The sequence below is a fragment of the Lepidochelys kempii genome, chromosome 5, assembly GCF_965140265.1.
Source record: "Lepidochelys kempii isolate rLepKem1 chromosome 5, rLepKem1.hap2, whole genome shotgun sequence".
Classification (NCBI taxonomy): domain Eukaryota; kingdom Metazoa; phylum Chordata; order Testudines; family Cheloniidae; genus Lepidochelys; species Lepidochelys kempii.
This window is the reverse complement of record NC_133260.1, coordinates 132,797,294-132,813,991: the sequence shown is the minus strand read 5'-3', so window position 1 is coordinate 132,813,991 and position 16,698 is coordinate 132,797,294. Positions and strand designations below refer to the sequence as shown.

Genomic DNA, 16,698 nt, shown 5'->3' with positions numbered 1-16,698 from the left:
GCTTGATGGGAGTTTCTCTTGATTACGCTGGTCTGAGTAAGATCAGAATCAGGCCCGGAGACTATAAAGGGAGCTGCATACCCTGCCGCAGGGCCAGCCTTTGGATACTGGTTTGCAATCAGATGTCCCTGGAAAAGTGAGTGGTGCGTTTTGAAGCGAGATCCATGAACCAAGAGAGCTGTTGTTAATCGTCTCCATTCTAGCAGAGGCTTCCTGAGGTTCCAAAGAGTTCCAGTCTCCTGCTTTGTTTTAACAAATTCCATTATAGCTCAGTTTTCAAGGCATCACTCCTTCCCCATCACCTATCCCAATGTGTGTGCATGGGGCCTTTTATTGTGAGTATCTGGCAAAGTCATGCATCAACATTCTGTTAACTTTAGAGATGGAACAAGGATCAGTTGCATACTTATCAGGCCAAAACACAAGACCTTCCAGCTGGGGCCACTGTCATGGTAGGTCAGTTCTTTGGCCTAATGACCTTGACGGCTGTTTGTTTAAACCCAATGACATCCCTTCTGTGAGACAGGCAGGCTATAGGGTTACTGAGTGGTTAGATGCCGAGTTCCAGCCCTGCAGGTCACTGTATGTTTATGTCAAGCTCCTTGTAGCTGAAGGGGCACCGAAAGGAGAAATGTTTTTCTACCTCGTGTTTGACATTTGGGGCTGGAGCCTACTTCTGGTGAGGATATATGACAACACACCATTGACTTAAAGGGTGCAGAAGGACTTGCTCAGAGAACAGTGCGTGTTTGCTTTTAACATGAACAACGTGAATACAAATAGTGTGAGACCACTGGCAGCTGTAAGGAGTGTTTGCATGAGCGGACGCTAAGGAGACAAAATATAGACAGAAGGGACAGGAGAATGTACCCCTTTTCCATTTCTATTTTTCTTTCTTGTGTTCTCCTTTACTAGCTTGGCATATTCTTCCCTTTTTTCCTGCTTTGCCATGTTGTTTTTTTAATCTCGTGCCCATTTGCACTGTCTGTGTGTCTGAAACAGCTATTCAGGTTTAAATTCTTTACCTTTCTTTAGTCTGAAGTATGCTCAAAAGTCAGTTTCCTATTTGTATAGTTTGTAACCATTCCTTAGATTTGTTGTTCTTCTGCTTAGCCATATCCTTTGCAGGGAATGCTTCCCTCTTTTCTACTGAGCCTTATATGGTATGTAATGTTACATGTGGTAGAGTTGTATAGGAGACAGTCTTACTTCCAGTGTAAACAGACAAAGGACATACAATCCCAGTTTACAGATGGGGAACTAAGTCACGAGATTACATGACTTGCCCAAAATCACAGCAGGGTCTATGGCACAGGTGGGAATTGAACCCAGGTTACCTGGCTCCCGGTTCAGTGCCTTTAGCCCCAGGATTAGCCTTCCTCTAACAGCCCTCCTCCAGAGATTCTTTTATTAAGTGTTTTATTATTTGTCCTGCATATTTGGGATGTCCCTTCCCTTTAATATTGTGACCCACTCTGTCTGTGAGACAGATGGTTCTGCCAGCAGTTCCTCCTTGTATAACCTCTACTCCCAGAGCAACACTGTGCTGTAACTTACAATAAATACATGCCGGAGGAGGCAGGGTCAGCCTTGCTGCATTGATATTTATGCTTAGCACCTCGGGAATTGAATTCCCAGTTACACTCGATCACCTCTTCGTCTCCACTCAAAGCCAAGAATTGTTTGGAAGGTGTCAGTAGCATGCAGCAACCACCAATTAGCTGAAAAAATCTCCTGTTTTCTTTGTGCTTCTCTGCTTTCCAGTGATGGCTTTTTTGTTTGGTTGGGGGGGAATGTTTTGTAACTCTTCCCACTTTCCCAGAGACCTGAGTAAGGCTGCCACCTGCTGGAGAGTTGTTGTTATCAGAGGCTGGGAGCGTATTTACTGTGTCAATGGGCAGGCTCTGAGTGTCCAAAGTGTGTGGTTCTCTACTGCCCTCCACCTGCAGTAGAGAGAGCAGTCCAGAGTCACCTCTCAGCCTGCAAGGCAGGACATACGCTGTTGAGCACTCTGTGAATTCCTCAGATAGAGGGATTTAGATAGATCTGGAGATTCCTATTTGTATTACAGTTCAGCCTAGGCTAAGATCATGATGCCACTGTGGTAGGACCCGTGCACACTCATTGTGAGAGATAGTCCCTGCCCTGCACAGTTTAAATGCACAGGACAGACGAAGTGTGGGGGAGAAACTAAGGCACAGAACGATGAAGTGACTTGCCCAAAGTCACACAGTAGGCCAGTGGCGGAACAGGGATTAGAATCCCGGCCTGATGAGTCTCAGTCCTGTGGCCTACGCACCAGACCATGTTGCCTTTACCAAATAGCTAGACCATGATGTGAGTGGCCAATCTGTGCTGGGATTTGTGTTCTCTACTTCACATTTGGGGACAATGTATACCTTCAGATCAGCGGCACTGCTATGGGTACCCGCATGGCCCCACAGTATGCCAACATTTTTATGGCTGATTTAGAACAACGCTTCCTCAGCTCTCGTCCCCTAAAGCCCCTACTCTACTTGCGCTATATTGATGACATCTTCATCATCTGGACCCATGGAAAAGAAGCCCTTGAGGAATTCCACCATGATTTCAACAATTTCCATCCCACCACCAACCTCAGCCTGGTCCAGTCCACACAAGAGATCCACTTCCTGGACACTACAGTGCTAATAAACAATGGTCACATAAACACCACCCTATACCGGAAATCTACTGACCGCTATTCCTACCTGCATGCCTCCAGCTTTCACCCTGACCACACCACACGATCCATCGTCTACAGCCAAGCTCTGCGATACAACCGCATTTGCTCCAACCCCTCAGACAGAGACAAACACCTACAAGATCTCTGTCAAGCTTTCTTACAACTACAATACCCACCTGCAGAAGTAAAGAAACAGATTGATAGAGCCAGAAGAGTTCCCAGAAGTTACCTACTACAGGACAGGCCTAACAAAGAAAATAACAGAACGCCACTAGCCGTCACCTTCAGCCCCCAACTAAAACCCCTCCAACGCATTATTAAGGATCTACAACCTATCCTAAAGGATGACCCAACACTCTCACAAATCTTGGGAGACAGGCCAGTCCTTGCCTACAGACAGCCCCGCAACCTGAAGCAAATACTCACCAACAACCACATACCACACAACAGAACCACTAACCCAGGAACTTATCCTTGCAACAAAGCCCGTTGCCAACTGTGCCCACATATCTATTCAGGGGACACCATCACAGGGCCTAATAACATCAGCCACACTATCAGAGGCTCGTTCACCTGCACATCCACCAATGTGATATATGCCATCATGTGCCAGCAATGCCCCTCTGCCATGTACATTGGTCAAACTGGACAGTCTCTACGTAAAAGAATAAATGGACACAAATCAGATGTCAAGAATTATAACATTCATAAACCAGTCGGAGAACACTTCAATCTCTCTGGTCACGCGATCACAGACATGAAGGTCGCTATCTTAAAACAAAAAAACTTCAAATCCAGACTCCAGCGAGAAACTGCTGAATTGGAATTCATTTGCAAATTGGATACTATTAATTTAGGCTTAAATAGAGACTTGGAGTGGCTAAGTCATTATGCAAGGTAGCCTGTTTCCTCTTGTTTTTTCCTACCCCCCCCCCAGATGTTCTGGTTTAACTTGGATTTTAACTTGAAGAGTGGTCAGTTTGGATGAGCTATTACCAGCAGGAGAGTGAGTTTGTGTGTGTATGGGGGTGGGGGGGATGTGAGAACCTGGATTTATGCAGGAAATAGCCCAGCTTGATTGTCATGCACATTGTGTAAAGAGTTGTCACTTTGGATGGGCTATCACCAGCAGGAGAGTGAATTTGTGTGGGGGGGTGGAGGGTGAGAAAACCTGGATTTGTGCTGGAAATCACTTTAGATAAGCTATTACCAGCAGGACAGTGGGGTGGGAATAGGTATTGTTTCATATTCTCTGTGTATATATAAAGCCTGCTGCAGTTTCCACGATATGCATCTGAGGAAGTGAGCTGTAGCTCACGAAAGCTTATGCTCTAATAAATTGGTTAGTCTCTAAGGTGCCACAAGTCCTCCTTTTCTTTTTGCGAATACAGACTAACACGGCTGTTACTCTGAAACCTGTTCTCTAAGAGTAGCTGCAACTTGTTTATTGTCCTGTGAACTGGGAGTAGCCTTCGGTCTTCTAGCAAGCTGCCAAACGAGGCCCCTGGATCAGGCAACTTGGGCGCCCCATTTGATACTACTAATTTTGTGTCTCCCCTGAATGTTATTGTCCCCTGGGGATTTTCATTTTGTCACACTGCAGTCACTGTGATGCTGCACGCCGGGAACCTGGGCTTCTCTGATGGAAGTCCCGGGCTTTGGCAGAATTAGCAACAGGGCATGCTGAGGAGCATTTATGTGCTCAGGAAACTCTCCATTCTCAGTCGTTGTCCGGAGCTGGACTTCCAGGTCCAAGGGGAAAGAGTCATGGTAGCTTGGTACAATCTCTGCCTTGCTGGGGGGGATCGAAAACTGAGCCTAACGGTCATTATTTCCCCTTGACACCATAATTGCAGACGCTGCTGAAGAGCGAAGGCCTCTGGGACGCTCACTTGAGCGGTTCAAACTGGACGGTTCAAGATGTTTCCCTGTTCTTGGCAAAGTCCCCAGAGGACGTTCAGCCAATGAATGGCTCCACATACACCTGGATGGATGCCTTCAATGAGACTGACCAGGCTGTCCAAACCATCTCCCGCTTCATGGAGGTGAGCCCACACGCAAGCTTCTTGCTGCTGTTAGGTAACGTCTGTGCTCCCCCTTGACAGCAGAGAGGTTTTGCTCATGCATATCCTCCAGTACAAGACCAAGCCACGGTCTCTGCAAGGGGTCTAGGAGAGTCATACTGTAAAAAGCTCAACGCTTATAGGTGGTAGTTTGGTGTCTGGGTTTGCAGTGTCATGGCCCACCTTTAGGCATCTAAGTAAGTATCCTAGCCTCACTGGGAGCTGCTGGGCGTTCAGCACTTCTGAAACTCAGGCTGCTCACTTAGGTGCCAAAATACAGACAGAAGAGCCTAACTTTGGGCCATCATCTTTGAAAAAATCTTATCTTGCATGTTCCATGTGGTTTCCAGTGACGGTCCTGCCCCAACATTATGGGCAGCTGGTGATGGCTGGTCTCATCAGTGCCCTGGATGCTTGTTTTTCTGCATCTGGTATTATATAGTGACTGCAGGAGAAACTGCAGCAGTTTTAAAGCTCTAGGCTGTATTGAACTCACTGGATTCCACCTCTCTAAATGAATGACTGGGTGTTCCAGCACCGTGTAGCTTTGCCCCATCTTTTAGGTGAAGGTGTTAGCATCTCAGGGTCCCTCTTGTTTCAAAGGCTTGAATGTGTTCTATAACTGTAGCTACCAACATATAACCCTATGTAATAAACTCTGCCCATGGACTTGCAAATCTGTCTCCATTTAGTGTGTCAACCTGGACAAACTGGAGCCCGTGGCCACAGAAGTGCGGCTCATAAACAGGTCCATGGAGCTCCTGGATGAGAGGAGGTTCTGGGCTGGCATTGTCTTCCCTGAAATCTCCCCGAACAGTGTAGAGCTGCCTCCTCACATCAAGTACAAGATACGGATGGACATAGACAATGTGGAAAGGACAAACAAGATTAAGGATGGGTGAGTGCTGCCCGGCTGCCTTCTCAAGAGAGGTGTTGGGAGACTCTAGGCCTGGTAAGGATTTCTAACAGGTGATCTTTGTTCCCTTGGCTTAGGTACTGGGACCCTGGTCCTCGTGCTGACCCCTTTGAAGACATGCGGTATGTCTGGGGCGGCTTCGTGTACTTGCAGGATGTTGTGGAGCAGGCGATCATCAGGGCGCTGACTGGCACGGAGAAGAAGACTGGTGTCTATGTACAGCAGATGCCCTACCCCTGTTACGTGGATGATATGTAAGTTATGAAGTAGGTCGACCAGGTAGCAGGATCCATGTCTGATCCTGAGTCACTGGGACTGCGGCCACTGGCTTTGACAGGGGCAGGGTTGGGCCTTCTTTTACCCCACTGATTTGGTCTAGTGGTACCTGTGCATTCCTCTGCTGGTGCATGAACAGAGCTCCTTAATGTGGGATTGGGTGTATTGCTCTGTGCAGGTACCCAAAGGGTTTCTGGCTCCATGATGGCTCCTGAGGGGGCTGCGCAAGGAGGCCCTGCCCCAGGAGAGCTCTGTGGAGGATGGTGCCTCCCAACTGCAGAGTGTGGGGATGGGAGAGTGCATTATCAGGACAGTGCTGTGTCACTCCCTCTCGGTGTCTGGCCAGGCCTCAGCGGGAGAGGCAGGGGTCAGCAGTGGGGGGGCAGGAAATGTAGCTGTGCTTGGTCCCTGGGCCCTCTCCTCCACCCAGGCTTGTGCAGCTGCAGGCTGGCCCGGAAGTGGCCGGGGACTAGTCTAGAAAGGTCGTCAAGCATTGCCCTGCTAACAGAGCAGCAGCACCGCATTGTGAGTCGCCCCCTCCCCCAGTGACTTCTGGAGAGCTACACCGATTTGTACCAGGTGAGGCCCTGGCCCTGTGTGCATGCTTCACTTTGCACAATGGAGCCCTGGCCCCGACAGGGACCTCAAGGCACGATTGTGATCCTCGTCCTCCGCGCCTGTAGGGTACCCGGCAGCCCTTGGTGACGCTCTCTAAAGTAAATAACCGCCGCAATCTTTCCCGTCTCTTTCCTTCCCGCCACCAGTTTCCTGCGTGTCATGGGTCGTTCCATGCCCCTCTTCATGACTCTGGCCTGGATCTACTCGGTGGCTGTAATAATCAAGGGGATTGTGTACGAGAAGGAAGCCCGGCTGAAGGAGACCATGAGAATCATGGGCCTGGACAATGGCACCCTCTGGTTCAGCTGGTTCATCAGCAGCCTCATCCCCCTCCTCATGAGCGCTGGGCTTCTGGTGCTGATCCTGAAGGTGAGGCCGGCACCATCTCCCTCTCTCTCTCTCTCCCCACCTCAGCAGTGTTGATTTCCCGTGGGGCAGCTTAATGCAGGGCCCTGCTGACAGTCAGCCTGGTAACGAATGATCTGGGGTTAATTAATCTTCTAGGAACTTGGATCAGGCAGTGACTCACTGGGCAGGGGCTCTTGGTTCCCAAACGAGGCTGAGTGATTTAAAACAGTGGCTCTCAACCTCTCCAGACGACTGTGCCCCTTTCAAGAGTCGGATTTGTCTTGTGTGACCCCAAGTTACTCCTCACTTAACAACGACTTGTTACAGAATCAGACATAAACATACAGAAGTGTCACAGCGCGCTGTCACTGACAAAGGGCTGACTCTCTCATTTTTACCGTATCATTATAAAATGGATCAATGGGAATATAAAGGTTGTCCTTACCTTTCAGTGTGTCGTACGTAGCGCAGTGTAAACACGTCACTGTCCGTGTGGAATTTTAGTTTTTGCTGCCTTTGCTAGTGCTTCTCATGGAGCCTGTTGTAAAACTAGGCAAATATGGAGATGACGTGATGAGAACCACTGATTTCAAACAATAGAGGTGCTTCAGCGTGCAGAGTACCATGCCTAGGGCAAAATGCACTCTGGCCCTGGCACAATCCCTCCTGCTTACAGGACAGGGCAGCTAAAGCAGTTAAAGGGCAGTTCTGTTCTGAATAGCGATTCTGCAAGTGGGCCCTGTAGATTGCGTCTCAGTGAGCCCTGTTTGCCTTGTGACACATGTATCTCCTTCTTGCCCAGATGGGAAACCTGCTGCCCTATAGCGACCCCAGTGTGGTGTTTGTCTTCCTTTCCGTCTTTGCCGTGGTGACCATCTTGCAGTGCTTCCTCATCAGCACCATGTTCTCCAGGGCCAACCTGGCAACAGCCTGTGGGGGGATCATCTATTTCACCCTCTACCTGCCCTACGTGCTGTGCGTCGCCTGGCAGGACTACGTGAGCTTCTCCCTGAAAATGTTTGCGGTGAGTCACGGCGGGCTTGGCACAGAGGAGCTGTATTGAATATTATACCATGGCCAGCAAAGCGCTCGGTGGCTCTTTAGCATGTGGGGCTTGGGTGTGCAGGAGGCCATTGTTTTCCACTGTACCCAGGGCAAAGGGCCATCAGAGCTGGCACCAATTAAAAACTTCTGGGTTTGATAGTGATCAGAGAGCCTGGGAGTGGGGAAGGGATCTCTGGGCATGCTCTTCAGGGAGTACTGAGATTCCCCCATCTGATGCTGTGAGGCCTGATGCTGCCCCGCTGAAGTTCATGTCGTATTGCCCATTTGTGACAGGATCAGACCCTTAAGCTGTTCTCCCCTAGAGGCCTGTCCATCTGAGAGGAACTGGATCAGCCTCCCTTTAGAGATTCTCCACAGCATTCCTTAACTCGCTGGGGGGGTGGCTGCATACAACACTCCCTCCCTTCCTCCATACTGCGGTCTAGTCATCTGGGGAGCAAGAGGAGGGGGAAACAAACCAAACCTGTCTTCAGCATAGCAGCATGAAGAACTCCCATTGGGGCACTGCCTAGCCACATAACAGCATAGTGTTCAAACCTTGGGCTCAGGGCCAGGAGCACTGGGTGAAATTCCACGGATCGTGTTATGCGGGAGCTCAGACTAGATGATCATGATGGTCACTTCTGGCCGTAAAATCTGTCACTCTCTGAACACTTCAGTGATCCCAGTGCAGATAGGGATGGGTGCCCATCATGCAGACTGCAATTTTGAGAACTGCTCAGGCTAGTACAAGGACTAAACCTGTGCCACAATGGCTAAACTGCAAAGTAAAAGAATCGGTTAGAGGCAAAAAAGCATCCTTTAAAAATGGGAAGTCAAATCCTACTGAGGACAATAGTGCATAAACTAGCAAATGAAGTGTGAAAGGATAAGTAGGCAGGCCAAAAGAGAATCGGAGGAGCAACTAGCAAAAGACTCAGAAACTAACAGCCAAAAAATGTTTAAGTACATCAGGAGCAGGAAGCCTGCTAAACAACCAGTGGGGCCACTGGACGATTGAGGTGCTAAAGGGGCACTCAAGGAAGATAAGACCGTTGTGGAGAAGCTCAATGAATTCTTTCAATTGGTCTTCACTGCAGAGGGTGTGAGGGAGAGTCCCACACCTGAGCTCTTCTTTTTAGGTAACAAATCTGAGGAACTTTCCCAGATGGAGGTATCTGTGGAGGCGGTTTTGGAAAAAATTGATAAATTAAACAATAATAAGTCACCAGGACCAGATGGGATTCACCCAAGAGTTCTGAAGGAACTCAAATATGAAATTGCAGAACTACTAACTGTGGCATGTGACCTATCACTTAAATCAGCTTCTGTACCAGATGATTGGAGGATAATTAATGTGACACCAATTTTTTAAAAAGGGTCCAGAGGCAATCCTGGCAATTACAGGCTGGTAAGCCTAACGTCAGTACCAGGCAAATTGGTTGAAACTGTAGTAAAGAACAGAATTATTGGACACATAGATGAACATGATTTGTTAGGAAAGAGTCAATATGGCTTTTGTAAAGGGAAATTATCCCTTACCAAACCATTAGAATTCTTTGAGGGGTCAACAAACCTCTGGACAACAGCGATCCAGTGGATATAGTGTACTTGGGCTTTCAGAAAGCCTTTGATAAGGTACCTCACCAAAGGCTCTTATGCAAAGTAAGCAGTCATGGGAAAGAAGGAAGGTCATCTCACAGATCACTAACTGGTTAAAAGACAAGAAAACAAAAAGTAGGACTAAATGGTCAGTTTTCAGAATGGAGAGAGGTAAATAGCGGGTTCCTCCAGGGATCTGTATTGGGACTAGTGCTGTTCAACATACTCATAAATGATCTGGAAAAAGGGGTGAACAGTGAAGTGGCAAAATTTGCAGATGATACAAAATTACACAGGATAGTTAAGTCCAAAGCTACTGCAAGGACTTATAAAGGGATCTCATTAAACTGGGTGATCGGGCAACAAAATGGCAGATGAAATTGAATATTTATAAGTGCAAAGTAATGTACATTGGAAAGCATAATCCCAACTATACATACAAAATGATGGGGTCTAAATTAGCTGTTACCACTCAAGAAAGAGATCTGGGAGTCATTGTGGATAGTTCTCTGAAAACAACTACTCAATGTGCAGCAGCAGTCTAGAAAGCGCACAGAATGTTAGGAACCACTAGGAAAAGGACAGTAATAAGACAGTAAATATCATAATGCCACTATTTAAATCCATGGTATGCTCACACCTTGAATACTGGGTGCAGTTGTGGTCACACCATCACAAAAAAGATCGATTAGAACTGCAAAACATACAGAGAAGGGCAACAAAATCATTGTTATGGACCAGCTTCTGTATGGGGAAAGATTAAAAAAACTGGGACTTTCAGCTTGGAAAAGAGACGACTAAGGGGGGATATGACAGAGGTCTATAAAATTGTGATGGTGTGGAGAAAGTGAATAAGGAAGTGTTATTCACCCCTTCACGTAACACAGGAACCCAGGTATCACACAATGAAATTAAAAGGCATCAAGTTTAAAACAAACAAAAGGAAGTACTATTACACATAACACACAGTAAACCTGTGGAATTTGTTGCAGGGATGTTGTGAAGACTAAAACTATAATGGGGTTCAAAGAACAATTAGATAAGTTCATGGAGGATAGGTCCATCAATGGTTATTAGCCAAGATAGTCAGGGACACAACCCCATGCCAGGTGGTCCCTAGCCTCTGACTGCCAGAAGCTGGGAGTAGATGACAGGGGATGGATCGCTCAATGATTGCCCTGTTCTGTTCACTCCCTCCGAAGCATCTGGTGGTGGCCCCTGTCGGAAGACAGGATGCTGGGCTAGATGGACCATTGGTCTGACCCAGGGTGCCTGTTCTGGTCTTACTTTTGGGGTGGTTGCAGCACTATTTTGAGTTTGCAATCGCCCCCCGGTAATTTAAACCTGGGTTTTCTTCCTAGGGTGACTCAATAAAAACAAACAAGGACAACATGTTTCTGCAGCTAAAGGAAAGTCCTTTCTGGTTACTAGGGGTAGAGAATCCCCTCATTTTACTTATTTGTACAGACACACACACAGTTATTCTACTGCATTATTCGCTCTACCTCTGCTCCTTGTTTCAGTCTCTTATAAGAGCAACACAAACCCCGTCACGTTTGAGTGGGAGTCAAGCTTTCAAACTCAGGATGGCTATGCAAGCACAAAACTAGGCAATGGGAGCTTGCAGAGCCCTCAGTGAAAACCCTGGCCCCACCTGACTTCAGTAGGGCCCAGATTCCACCCTTTGTGTTTTGAGTCATGACACTAGCATGAGGGCTGAGCAGCCCCTCTCCGTTTATTTTTAAAGATGAAGAGATGAGTTTGTGAATGGTCTCAAGAGTGTGAACATCTTGCTCTCCTAGAGCCTGCTGTCCCCGGTCGCCTTTGGGTTTGGCTGCGAGTACTTTGCATTGTTTGAGGAGCAGGGGGTTGGCGTGCAGTGGGACAACCTCTTTGAAAGCCCCCTGGAAGAAGATGGCTTCAACCTCACCATATCTGCGTTCATGATGTTGTTTGATACCTTCCTCTATGGGGTTATGACCTGGTACATTGAGTCTGTCTTCCCAGGTGAGCCTTTACTATTGCCTAGAGACGTGGTGTCCTGCTCTTTGTGGGTCCTGCGTATTCCTGCCCATTCATCAAGAGCGTTTCACATTCCAGGCAGCACATGTTACAGAAGGGGGAAGGGGGCAACCCCGCACATCGAAGCCGCTGATCAAACTCCTGGACAATTTCCAAGTGCCCCCGAATACAGAGAACCTAGCCTCAGTCCAGCCAGGTGCTAGCACCTCCTATGAGATTCTCAGCCTCTTCAGTTCCCATTGGCTTTGCCAGGAGTTGAGGGCACTTGGTACCTGGCACAGGGTGGTTAGCACCTCCCAGGTATCGGGCATTTAACTATTAGAGTAAAGTGGGGTTTGGGAAGATTGGTTGTAACATTTTGAAATCATCTAATATTCCCCACCTGGCTAAAATCTCTCAATCTGTCGCCAATTTCCATCCTAGAAGGGGGATTTTCACCTATATGTGCTGCTGGTCTCCAAGGCCCGACAGCTGGAGATACGATGTGTCAGTACTTGCCCTCTGCTTTTAAACATCGAGACGTTATGGTGGATTTTGCTGGGCTCACGTGAATGCTTTCCTCCCCGTTTAGGCCAGTATGGAATTCCCAGGCCCTGGTACTTCCCCTTTACAAAGACTTACTGGTTCGGCGAGGAATCTGAGGAGAGGCGGCATGCTCACTCTGATCACAAAGGGCCGTCGGAGCGTAAGTGTCTGACCCACGCTGGGCCAGAAGGCAGGCGCTTAGGTTTAAATGACTTACCCTGGGTAAGGACTGCGTGAAAGGATGTTGGAATTTAGCATCATGGAATTAAAGCTGCTCCTGTCCTACTCGCTATTCATTCCCCTGATAATGAACAGAATGTGCGCGTGATTGTGCAGTCCTTATTCCAATAAAACTCCCACATATATCGCTGGAAATCTTGCCCAAATAAGGCAGGCAGGACTGGGCTCTCCTTTGGCATTGAGGCATGAATCTGTGAGCTGTGGCATTCCCTCCACTTCCGCTGATTTCAGTGGAGGGTGCTCAGTATCTCACAGGACTGGGTCCTCTCTGACATGGGGGCATTGGATCAGGGCCTTACAACTGGCCTCCAAAGAACTGATTAGTGCCAAGCTAAAGTGAACCTCCATGGAGGGATAACACCCAGGAAGGGAGATCAGGAATCTTCCTAGATGCCCCACTTCACTGTGGGTTCTTGTTGGCCATGGAAAGATGTGTGTTAATATTTATTGGTGGTGGTCTGTTCTATGCTGCCTTGCTGATTACTTTTTCTTCTCGCAGACTGCATGGAGGAGGAACCCATTCATCTAAGCCTGGGGGTCTCCATTCAGAACCTGGTGAAGATTTATCGTGATGGCAAGAAGGTTGCTGTGGATGGCCTCACACTTAATTTCTTTGAAGGGCAGATCACATCCTTTCTGGGACATAATGGAGCTGGGAAAACCACAACCATGTAAGGACAATATTTTTAAGGGTAGGGAAGGCACGCTTGTTAGAGTGGCTCTGAAACCTAGTGTTTTGTCAAAACACGACAATGTAATATATGCATGTGGATAGATGTATAGATTAAATTTGCAAGGCCGGAGACTCAGCAGGTGTAAATCAGTGTATCTCCGCTGACTTCAGTAGAGCTCTGCTGATTTACATCTTCTGAGAATCTGGCCCATGAAACACACCGATATTGGGGAATGGAACATTTTGATGCCAGTGAATTGTCACGGTTCCAGATCAGGACTATGGCTGACTTGGTACAATGTCAGCAACACTTTTTAATAACCTACTTTGTGACCCTGCTTTATCAGAATAAGGAAATGAATTCTGAAAGCATTAAAAGCTTTTAGGGAGTGTGGAGGGTATTTTTCTCTTGCAGAACCGAGAGCATGTGGTTCTGTCCAGCTCCCATTAAAACTGAGCTCACGTGCGAGATGTTTCTCTGATTGTTTTCCTTTGGGGAATAATCATGTGATGTGGGATATCAGCAAGACTCTATCCTAGCCATTGTCCTTTCATTCCCTAGTGCATATGGAACAAGCCCCCCCTTGATTTGGATTGTGCTGTGACATTTTGGAGCTCACTTACCATTTACTGCATTTGTCATTCAGGTCCATCTTAACTGGTTTATTTCCTCCAACCTCGGGCACGGCCTTCATCCTGGGCAAAGATATCCGCTCCGAGCTCAGCACCATCAGACAGAACTTGGGCGTCTGTCCCCAGCACAATGTCCTCTTTGACTTGTGAGTAGCAGCCAGGAAGCACAATGATGGGGTCTGTAATACAACACAAAAATGTGTGTGTGTTTATTTAAAATTACAGTGGATTCCTTTTCTCATTTTCTGACATTACCACCCTCTATGGCTCTAGGCCCACTTCTGGTCTCTCTCTTGCTTGTGTAAATCCAGAGTAACTCCATGGGACAGCGGTTAGCGAATGTGCTTACAGAAGTAGATGTAACTGGCATATCATTTTGCAAGGGGTATAAAGGCTGCTGTTTAAAGGCAGTTGAACGATGAAGTAGTGTTGAAGTAGTATCAATATAGTGGTAAATGGGAATGAACCAAGAATCAGGATGTTAAAATGCACTGTATTTGGCTACCTGCTCAGTGGTGTAATTCAGCATAGCTCAATTGAAGTGGGTGGATTGGTTACACCAGCTGCGGATCTGGAACATAATATTCAATGGAAGCTGAGGGTCATTGGTGTCACATGGGAGACATTGCACCTCATGGGCTCAAACCAGCAAATAGTGGCTTCTACTAGGGATTACTTCCCACCCAGGAGGTGCTGTTCTGAGTTGTATATGTGGTCTGGGATAGCTCAGTGATGGAGGTGTTCAGAATCTGTAGCTGGACAGAAGTAGGTTCTGTTTTATTGTTCGATGTATCTGGGGTCTATCAGCAGTGCCTTGCACATCCATCGAGACCATTTTCCCAGTTTTTCTTTTAGAAAACTGTTCCTTCCATTAAAAAAAAAAGGCTAAAATTTTCCAACGTGACTAATGATTTGGGGCACCTCAGTGTTTGGGAGTCCAACCTGAGGCACCTTAATATGGCCTGATTTTCAGATTGCACTGAGCACCTACCCTCTGGAAATCAGGCCCTTCTAAGGTGTCCCAGGTTGAGTCCCCCAAATCATTAGTCACTTCCAAAAATCTTATCCCTGTACAATATTTTCCTGCCTAAATAAGAATGGGTTTTGTAACTAATTAAAAAACGGTTCATGGGATGAGTCTGAGCCTGACTGAGCCATAGTGCCTTGCCGGTTCTGCTCCCTACCCCTTAGGCTGACTGTGGAAGAGCACATCTGGTTCTACGCACGTCTGAAAGGGCTGTCAGAAGAAAAGGTGAAAGAGGAGATGCAGCAGATGGTGCTGGATGTCGGCCTGCCTCACAAACTCAAAGCTAGAACCAGCAAACTCTCTGGTAGGTCCAACTCTTCAGCCCTTTGCGTGTCTCATCTCAGCTGCTCAGGAGGCTTCGACAAGGGCACTGTCGTTCCCTAATACTGAGAGGCAAAGCAAGGTACTACAGTGTAACCTGCCACTCAGTGTGTGTTAAATATCCACCTCCATGCCTAATCTACAACAGAGGTGGGTCTGCTACAGCTAGTAGCTTGAGAACTTAGTCCTGTAGCTCAAGATGAGGAGACTTATGCTCTTAGTTCTGGACCTGCCAAGGTTCAATCCCTGTTGACATAGGTGCTAATTCCATGGATGCTCCCGGTCTGGAGCACCCATGGGGGAAAAATAGTGGGTGCTCAGCATGCACTAATGGCCCCGCGGATCAGCACCTTCCCCTCCCTGAGCCCCCTGCCCACTAGTTCCAGAGGTCCCAGCTTCAATCCAATGACAGTCATTACAAAAGCTCTCATAGTAAATACACTATTGAATTTATCAGTAGCCAGTGTTCAAAGATCTCTAGACATCTTAATAAAATATAAAACTAAACCAGTACGTCTGGCACCCTGGGCAGTGACTGGAGCAATGCTTTGCCCTCCACCCCTAGAAAGTTAGCCAAAAGCAAAGTGGTTAAAGCCTGTATTCTCCAGTCTGCTCTGTTCGCTTTATCCCCCTCAGGCAGTGCCAGATGAGTGGATTCTGGCCCCAAACGGCTAACTGAGAATCCGCTTGTGTAGGAGAACACTCTGCTGGTGTGAGGCTGGCTGCACTGGCTCCTGCACCAGCTGCCCCGCTCCCAGTGTAGGTGGGGTGGAGCTCCACTCTGCCAATTCTCCATTGGCAGTAAGGGACTTCGCAGACTTTACACCAGTCAAATAAGTTAGATCAGCTGCTCAGCTGCTCTGATGCTGGTAAGCAGCGCAAGATCCAGGAGCAACGACCAGCTCCTTGAAGGGCTCCCCTTCCCCCTCCTTGTTCCCAGGCACGGTGCAGAGCTCTGTCATGGCGGGAGGATGGAGCCTAGAGTGATTTACCTTTATCTGTGTGCACACTTGGCTTCAGAAGGCATTTGTGTGCAGGGGGTGAGGAATCTCTCCCACAGCACCTTACAGCACAGATCACTGCTCCTTTGTTCACACCTCCAGCCTGAATTCTTCTCTCGTGCCGTCTGCTTCGCAGGTGGCATGCAGAGAAAGCTGTCGGTGGCCTTGGCCTTTGTGGGTGGATCAAAGGTTGTCATTTTGGACGAGCCAACAGCTGGGGTGGATCCTTACTCTCGCCGAGGGATATGGGAACTGCTTCTGAAGTATCGCCAAGGTAGCTATTCTTTCACCCAGTTATAGTTGAAAGCGAAAGGGCATCAGTGGTTTGTGGCTTTGATAAAATACATTGTTCTGCCTTTGCTGATCGTATGGGGAAATTGTTACTAACGTGTCATTGCAAATCCCTTGGTGCCCTGGTAGAAGACGGCAACAGACAGCCCCAGCCCTGGGCTCTGGGCACCCAGACACCTGCATTCCCTATTAATGAGACCCTTTCTGCAGTCTCGTTATAACGAGACCCTTCTCTTTAATTGATGGGACTGCATTTCAGTGCTCAAGAGTAAACCATGTTCTACGTACACTTCCCACTGAGGGAAGAGGATAGGAGGGCAGATTCTGATTTCACTGCCACAGGTGTAAATCTGGAGTAACTGGATTCATATGGGTGTAGCTCAGATCAGAAGCT

At 47.8% G+C, this 16,698-nt stretch overlaps 1 protein-coding gene across 11 annotated transcripts in view; it reads left to right on the top strand.

The window, feature by feature from the left end:
- Nucleotides 1-16,698, top strand: part of ABCA1 (ATP binding cassette subfamily A member 1) — a 314,981-nt gene that overhangs the window by 267,931 nt on the left and 30,352 nt on the right. For all 11 annotated transcript variants that reach the window (XM_073345955.1, XM_073345952.1, XM_073345951.1 and 8 more), the window contains 11 exons: nt 4,561-4,749; nt 5,460-5,665; nt 5,761-5,937; nt 6,724-6,946; nt 7,728-7,949; nt 11,374-11,578; nt 12,165-12,278; nt 12,858-13,029; nt 13,679-13,810; nt 14,856-14,995; nt 16,150-16,287. In XM_073345955.1, coding sequence (XP_073202056.1) covers nt 4,561-4,749; nt 5,460-5,665; nt 5,761-5,937; nt 6,724-6,946; nt 7,728-7,949; nt 11,374-11,578; nt 12,165-12,278; nt 12,858-13,029; nt 13,679-13,810; nt 14,856-14,995; nt 16,150-16,287 — 1,918 coding nt within the window. The remainder of the gene's footprint in view (nt 1-4,560; nt 4,750-5,459; nt 5,666-5,760; nt 5,938-6,723; nt 6,947-7,727; nt 7,950-11,373; nt 11,579-12,164; nt 12,279-12,857; nt 13,030-13,678; nt 13,811-14,855; nt 14,996-16,149; nt 16,288-16,698) is intronic.